At 64.2% G+C, this 7,924-nt stretch overlaps 1 protein-coding gene across 1 annotated transcript; it reads right to left on the minus strand.

Moving 5' to 3' along the window:
* Nucleotides 1-2,268: 2,268 nt before the first annotated feature.
* On the minus strand, nt 2,269-7,410 carry PPM1N (protein phosphatase, Mg2+/Mn2+ dependent 1N (putative)). The gene is made up of 6 exons (XM_073322401.1): nt 6,505-7,410; nt 5,558-5,675; nt 5,152-5,263; nt 4,873-4,933; nt 2,495-2,610; nt 2,269-2,389 (listed from the first exon to the last, which is right to left on the minus strand). The coding sequence occupies exons 1-6, from the start codon at nt 7,408-7,410 to the stop codon at nt 2,269-2,271; spliced, it is 1,434 nt and encodes a 477-aa protein (XP_073178502.1).
* Nucleotides 7,411-7,924: the final 514 nt, after the last annotated feature.

A 7,924-nucleotide genomic window follows, 5' to 3' on the forward strand; every position in this document is an offset into this window, starting at 1 on the left:
GTCTGTAGGTGTGTATGGTGTATGCATGTATATGGTGTAGGGGGGTGTGTACATGTGTGTATTTGGGGTGTGTACAAGTGTACGTATAGCATGCTTGTGTACAGGCTGCCTGTGTATTGTGTGTGCGTGTGTGTGCATACAGGGTGTGTACGTGTGTGTGTGGGGGGGTGTGAGTGTGTATGGGGTATGTATGTGTTTGTGTGTATGTGTATGTATAGCGTGTGTATACAGTGTGTGTACAGGGTTCATGTGTATTGTCTGTGTGTGAACGGGATGTGTGTGTGGGGGGGTGTACGTGTGTGTGTGTGTGTACAGAGGGTGTATGTATACAGTGTGTGTGTGTGGGGGGGTGTACAGTGGGTGTATGTATACTGTGTGTAGGAGTGTGTGTGTGTGTACAGTGGGTGTATGTATAGCGTGTGTGTGTGTGTACAGTGTGTGTACAGGGTTCATGTGTATTGTCTGTGTGTGAACGGGGTGTGTGTGTGTGGGGGTGTGTGTGTACGTGTGTGTGTACAGAGGGTGTATGTATACAGTGTGTAGGAGTGTGTGTGTGTGTGTACGTGTGTGTGTGTGTACAGTGGGTGTATGTATACAGTGTGTAGGGGTGTGTGGGGGTGTGGGGGTGTGTACGTGTGTGTGTGTACAGAGGGTGTATGTATACAGTGTGTAGGGGGGTGTGTGTGTGGGGGGGTGTGTACGTGTGTGTGTACAGTGGGTGTATGTATACAGTGTGTAGGGGTGTGTGGGGGTGTGGGGGTGTGTACGTGTGTGTGTGTACAGTGGGTGTATGTATACAGTGTGTAGGGGAATTTGTGTGTGGGGGGGTGTGTACGTGTGTGTGTGTACAGAGGGTGTATGTATACAGTGTGTAGGGGGTGTGTGTGTGTGGGGGGTGTACGTGTGTGTGTGTACAGTGGGTGTATGTATACAGTGTGTAGGGGTGTGTGTGTGGGGGTGTGTACGTGTGTGTGTGTACAGAGGGTGTATGTATACAGTGTGTAGGGGGTGTGTGTGTGTGGGGGGTGTACGTGTGTGTGTGTACAGTGGGTGTATGTATACAGTGTGTAGGGGTGTGTGTGTGGGGGTGTGTACGTGTGTGTGTGTACAGAGGGTGTATGTATACAGTGTGTAGGGGTGTGTGTGTGTGTACAGGGGGGTGCATGTACAGCCTGTGTAGAAAGAGTTCTGTATATGGGCTACAATCATATGCTTCAAATGTGTTTGGCAACCAGTGCGCGAGCCCAGGCTGCCCGAGCCCCAGGAACCTCAATTTGCTTCTCTGACCAACCCGCTTGTCAAGCAGAGCTGCCAAAGGCCTATTCTACCGCTGAGGGAAATCTGAGCCACTGCGTGTGCGCAGAATTCATGTCCCCCGCAGATTTCTTTGCTTCCCCACGGAATAATGACTTACCCCCCTGCACTCAGAAACCCCCCTGACGAGCCCCACTCCCTCTACGGCTGGATGACGAGCCACCTGCACCCAGATTCCCAACTTCACTGAGCCCCGACCAGCTACACCTGGATCCCCACCCCACTGAGCCCCACTCCCCCAGCATCTGGACCCCCCACTAAGTCCCCCACACCCAGACCCACTTACCAAGCTCTATCCCCCCACTCTAAGCCCCTCCACACTTCGATCCTGCCGGGCTGAGCCTGCCTGCTCACACCTGGTGCACCTGGCACAGAGGGGCAGGGCCCTGGGGTGTTTCTGGGGCAGGCCCGGTCCTTGCGCTGTGTCAGGATTGGGTACAGCAGAGTGATCTCCCACCTCTGTGCAGGCAATGGCCTGTGCTCCCCAATGCCATGCTGGAGCTGCCATATTTGACAAATAAAATTTGCAGAATCTTGCAGCATGTTAAAATATCGTGCGCAGAATTTTTATTTTTATGGTGCAGAAGGCCCTCAGGAGGACCTTTTACACAGCAGGTAACCAGAGCTCTCGAGCCGGGGAGGAGCCAGCTGGACATCGACCCAGCCAGAGAGAACAGCTTGGTCTGCATTTTCCTTTCCAAAGAATCCACTGCAAAGGGTCACTGGGCTATAAAGCCAGGGACTGACCCTCGAGCGAACAGCCGTTGCAGCAGCTGGCTGCGTGCAGAGTTACTGGGCTATAAACCTGGGGGCGGTGTTACCGGGCCGTCAAGCTGGGGGCGATCCTGGCTGGGGCGGGGGCGGTGTTACCGGGCCGTCAAGCTGGGGGCAATCTTGGCTGGGGGCGGCGTTACCGGGCTGTCGAGCTGGGGGCGATCCTGGCTGGGGGCGGCGTTACTGGGCTGTCGAGCTGGGGGCGATCTTGGCTGGGGGCGGCGTTACCGGGCTGTCGAGCTGGGGGCGATCCTGGCTGGGGGGAGGCGTTACCGGGCTGTCGAGCTGGGGGCGATCCTGGCTGGGGAGAGGCGTTACCGGGCTGTCGAGCTGGGGGCGATCCTGGCTGGGGGCGGCGTTACCGGGCTGTCGAGCTGGGGGCGATCCTGGCTGGGGGTGGCGTTACCGGGCTGTCGAGCTGGGGGCGATCCTGGCTGGGGGCGGCGTTACCGGGCTGTCGAGCTGGGGGCGATCCTGGCTGGGGGCGGCGTTACCGGGCTGTCGAGCTGGGGGCGATCCTGGCTGGGGGGAGGTGTTACCGGGCTGTTGAGCTGGGGGCGATCCTGGCTGGGGGGCGGTGTTACTGGGCTGTCAATCGCAGCGAGTGCGGTCGGTTCCAAAAGCCGGGGCAGCTGGTGAGGAATATCCCTGTGCCAGGGCTGTATTCCCGCTGCACGGGGAGCTATGGACACTCACCGACACTCTGCTTGGACGGCTGTGGCCGAGCCCAGGGAGGACCAGGCAGGAGGGACGGGCGTGGCTGGCGACCTGTCCCCAGTGAGACTGAGCAGCATGGGATCAAAGGAAGCCCCTGTCTCCATATGATTCAGCATGGGATGGGAAGGCCACAGCCAGGAAGAGGAGGCCTCCTGGGCTCTCCAAACAGAGACAATCCACTCTGGGGTACCAGGTGGGGGGCACAAAGCCGCTGGAGCCGTCCATCATGGAGGGGGGATTCGAGGGACCAGAGTCCCTGAAACCACAGAACTTTGGGGCCCCTCAGCCAAAGGGGGCTGGCGTCTCGAGGAGCCGAGTACGGGGGAGAAACGGGTTCACGCTTTGCTCCTCGGGCTGGGGATCCCGGGGGGCCGGGACTTTCTGTTGGGCTTTCCCTGCACACCAGGGCTGGGCTGGGCTTGAGCTCAGAGCGTGTGTCAAGCCCCCATTACAGCGATGAGCTCTAGGTGCAGCGACCTGATTCACTCCCGGGAGCGTCCGGGTGAGGGCTGGGCATGGCCAGGAGCTGGTCTGGGGGGATTCGGGACAGGGGGACACTGGGGTCACTGCAAACAGCGACGGGACGGCGGAAGCCAGCAGGTGACGTGTCTGTTGCTCCACTTGTGAGCGGCACCAGACGGGGAGTGAGTGGCACTTTGGGGGCACCAGACGGGGAGAGGTCTCTAGCTGCCCTGGAGGGAGGCTGCGGCAGGATCTGAGCGCCTGTCAACGAGCATCAGTCTTTGCTGGGGGGGAGGAGTCCTTTGCTCTCAGTCCTGCCCCTGCCTTTGAGCCCCGGGCTGCCCCCTAACCTCCAACGCCCCCTCCCTGTGCCATGCACTCCCGTGCGGTGATGGGGGGACCCACGCAGGCCCCGGCAGCATCCGTCCCCTTGTGCTGCGGCCTTTCCTCTGGCACCAGAGCAGAGCCAGGCAGGGAGCCCTGGGCCTGGCAGAGCCGTCGGGGCTGGGGAAGGTCAGGGGGCCTGTCAGAGCCATCGGGCGGGGGGGCACGTGGAGCTGTCAGGGAAAGGGGTGGTCCAGTATCCTCTTCCCATCCTCTGCCCCAGGAGGTCTGCTCAGCAGGGGACACCACTCTCACAGCGTCCCTGCAATGGAGCAGACAGCAACAGGGATGTCACATGGGCCCAGGCCCAGGTGGGGGCTACAGGTCGGGGTTTACAGGGAACGCTGGGAGTGCGGTGGAGGGGGAGAGAACAGGATGGGGGACAAGGTAGCTGGGGTGGGGAGTGGAGGGGCTGGGTTGGAGGCTGTGGGGTGGAGAGAGAAGGGGATCATGGGGTGAGCAGAAGGGGGCTTGGCTGGGGGCTGGGAGCCCTGGGGCAGAGAGGGCAGGGAGCTGGGCTGGGGGCCCTAGGGAGGAGGGAGCAGGAACTGGGAGATGTAGGGCGGAGGGAGCAGGGGCTGGGGGTGACAGGGCGAAGGAGGCAGGGGCTGAGGGCCATGGGGTGGAGGAGATAGGGGCTGGGGGAGGTAGGGGCTGGGGGCCATGGGGTGGAGGAGGCAGGGCTGGGGGCCGCAGGGCTGAAGAGGCAGGGCTGGGGGCTATGAGGCGGAGGAGGTAAGGGCTGGGGAGGTAGGGGCTGGGGGCTGCAGGGTGGAGGAGGCAGGGCTGGGGACCGTGGGGCAGAGGGAGCGGGGGCTGGAAGCTGCGGGGCGCAGGAAGTAGGGGCTGCAGGGCGGAGGAGGTAGGGGCTGGGGAGGCAAGGGCTGGGGCAGGAGGCGGAAGGAGCGGGAGTTGGCGGCTGCGATGTGGAGGAGGTAGGGGCTGGGGGAAGTAGGGTGGAGGAGGCACGGCTGGGGGCCATGGGGCAGAGGGAGCGGGGGCTGGGGGCCGTGCGGTGGAGGAGATAGTGGCTGGGGGAGGTAGAGGCTGGGGGCTGCAAGGCAGAGGAGATAGGGGCTGGGGGAGGTAGGAGCTGGGGGCGATGAGGCAGAGGAGGCAGGGCTGGGGGCTGTGGGGCAGACGGAGCGGGGGCTGGGCTGGGGGCCGTGGGGTGGAGGGAGTGTGGGCTGAGGTGGGGGCCGCAGATTGCTCAGTCCTTACTGGCAGCTGGGCCTCATAGCTCCGACGCAGGCGCTCGTAGGCCTCCATGATCACGGCTCTTCTGCAAGGGGATAGCAGGGGTCAGCCCTGAGGCAGTGCCTGGCCCCTCACTACCCCACCCCCTCGGGGTCCCCTAAGGGCCCGGGGCTTCTCACCCCCTCCCCTCCCATGGAGCCACATGGGACTGTGAGCCAGACCCCAGCCTGGGGCAGAGGCACTGTGTGCCGGGGGCTCCATGTAGTGGGGGTGCTCGCTGTGGGGGGGGGGATCTGTACTCACTTGCTGGCAAGACCCCCGCCGGGGGGCAGGCTGGGGTTCACCTCGGACGCCAGGCACCGGAAGATGGCCACGAGGCTGGCAGCCCCCTGCTCCTGCAGCTCCCCATACAGCTCTGTGGGGAGAGGGGCTGGCTCATGACTGGCTCTGCCCAGGCACTCAAAGCCCCGCTCTGCCCCTGCACTGCACCTGGTTACCCCCTCCCCACTGCCCCTGCCCCCCCGTCCCGTTCTCACCCCATTTGCCCCTGCCCTCCCCCTACTCCCCTCCCTGTTGTCTCTGCTCCCGCCCATGACCTGACGGGCAGTAGCTGGCACAGGCAGGCGTGGGTGCCTCCCGCTCTGGGTCCCTTGGTCTAGCTGCCCTGTAGCCAAGGGCCTGGTGCTGCCCAGGGCTCAACCTCACCCACCTGCCACCCGGCTCTCCAGGTGGGCGTCCAGCTCCCGCTCCTTCTGCAGGGCGGCCTGGGAAGTGCCGGGGGCCCCCCGGAAGCACACCACCATGCAGGTCATGTTGTCGCGGCTTCCCTGGGCAGGGGAGAACCAATCAGGTCAGGGGGCAGCGAGCGTGGGGACAGGCGGCTGTAGGGGGCCCTGATGGGTCATTAGAATGGTGGGAGCCCAAGGGGGCATTATGCCCGGATACAGCCCAGCATGGAGCCCAAGGGCCCATACAACAGCCAGACAAGGAGAGCAGCTGGATCTGTACCACCCCAGCCCAGAGCAGGAAATCCATCGAACCAGACAGTGTTGGGCAGGGGGGTCCCTCATCTCCCCCCAACCCCTCTGCCCCAAACATCTGGCCAGGCAGAGATAACAGAACCACTGTCTGCTGGAGGGGAAAGGCCCTGTGTCCCATTCCCTGCCCCCTGAGCCAGCCAGTCCCTGCCTTGGGGTCATATGGGAGCCGGCACCCCCTACAGGAGACAGGCCCCATGTCTCAGTCCCTCCCCTCCACCTCCTTGCACCAGCCAGTCCCTGCCCTGGGGCCGGATGGGAGTCAGCGCCTTCTAGAGGGAACAGGCCCCATGTGCCATTCCCCCCGCGCCCCCATGCTGTGGCTGGCTGGCTGGGAGCAAGCACCTCCTAGAGTGGAAAATAACCACGTCCTATTCCCCACCCCACCTCCCCACACTAGCCAGTGCCCTGCCCTGGGGTCAGTGCCCCATAGACAGTAAAGGTCCTGTGCCTCATTCCCCGCCCCCCTGAGCCAGCCAGTCCCTGCCCTAGGGCCGGATGGGAACCAGTGCCCCCTAGGAGAAAGGTCCTATGTCCCGTTCCCTGCCCCACCCCACCCTGCAGCTGGAAACCAGCGACCGCTAGAGGCCAATGGCCCTGCCCCCCATCCCTGCCTCACCTTGTAGAGCCCGGCCTCCAGGACCTCCTCGCACACGGCCTGCGGGTCCCTGCCGAGCTGCAGGCGGGAGCGGACGAAGGCGCAGAGCCCCTCGGTGTCGAAGGCGTCCCAGACGCCGTCGCAGGCCAGCACCAGGAACTCGTCCTCGCCCGGGCAGCGCGCCAGCTCGTACACCTCGGGCTCGGGGGACACCAGCTGCTCCGTCTGGCCCCGCCAGGCCACGGCCTTGTAGTCAAAGTCGCCCAGGGCGCGGGAGACGGCCAGGGAGCCGTTGACGCGCTGCAGCAGGACGGTGCCGCCGGCGTTCTCGATGCGCTCCCGCTCCCGCGGCCGGCTGGGCTTGTGGTCCTCCGTGTAGAAGGTGAGGCGGCCGGCCCGGCACAGCAGGGCCCGCGAGTCGCCCAGGTTGATGAAGTAGAGGTGGCGCGGTGAGACCAGCACAGCCACGGCGGTGGAGCCGGCGTGCTCCCAGCCCTCGGCACGCGCCAGAGCCTGCATGCGGCTGTCAATGTGCAGGAAGCCCTCCCGCACCGCCCTCTTCACCGCCTCTGGCGACTCCACGCCCCCCGTGAAGGCCTCGCCCACCACCAGCTCCCCCAGCAGGTGGTGGGCGCAGAACTGCGCCACCGTGCTTCCCGCATGCCCGTCGTATACGGCAAAGAAGGCCCAGGTGGCCAGGCTGCCCGGCAGCTGGGGTTGAGCCGTGTGCGCGTCCTCCATGTGGGCCCGCCAGCCCTGCATGGCGCCCAGCCCGTAGCGCAGCCCGCCCCCCTCGCCCTGCTCCAGCAGCTTCTCCGTCCGCGGAGCCTCCAGGAAGGAGCCGGGCCCCTCGCCACGCTCCGCCTTGAAGAGACGCGAGACCATCCGCTCTGCCTGTGACACCAGCAGTCGCACAAAGGTCGCCATCCTGTGCCCCGGGTACTCACCCTATTGCCAAGCCTGGTGCCCCCTGACCAAGTGCCCTGGGGAATCGCCCGGTCACCGCTTGGCACCAGCCCTCTGATCTCCGGTAGGTTTCAGTGGCTCAGCTGCAGGGGCTGCACCCTGCCCCTGCCGACTCCCCGGGGCCTTCCTGGCACCCCCATGATGCTGTGCGGCTGGCTCGCCCCCTGGCAGCCCCAGGGACACATGCACTGCGGGGGCTGTGGTGGCTCTGTCCTCCCTGGCACCATAATTCCTCATCCTGCAGCTAAATATGGAATGTTAAATCTCCTAATCCCTGCCCGGTCATGGCCCAGCACGCAGCATGGGCCATGCAAAGCTGGGGTGTGGGTAGCGGGACCCAGGGCCAGCCCCGCCCTAGCCACTGTGGGTATTCTGCAGAGTGCAGCCAGACTGGCAAGCGGGACCAGGCCCACGGTGCCATCACGAAAGTGTCCATTTGGGGCCCATTGGCCGAGTTGTCTGGGGGTTGTTCCTT

This window comes from Lepidochelys kempii, chromosome 23 (genome assembly GCF_965140265.1).
Source record: "Lepidochelys kempii isolate rLepKem1 chromosome 23, rLepKem1.hap2, whole genome shotgun sequence".
Lineage (NCBI taxonomy): Eukaryota > Metazoa > Chordata > Testudines > Cheloniidae > Lepidochelys > Lepidochelys kempii.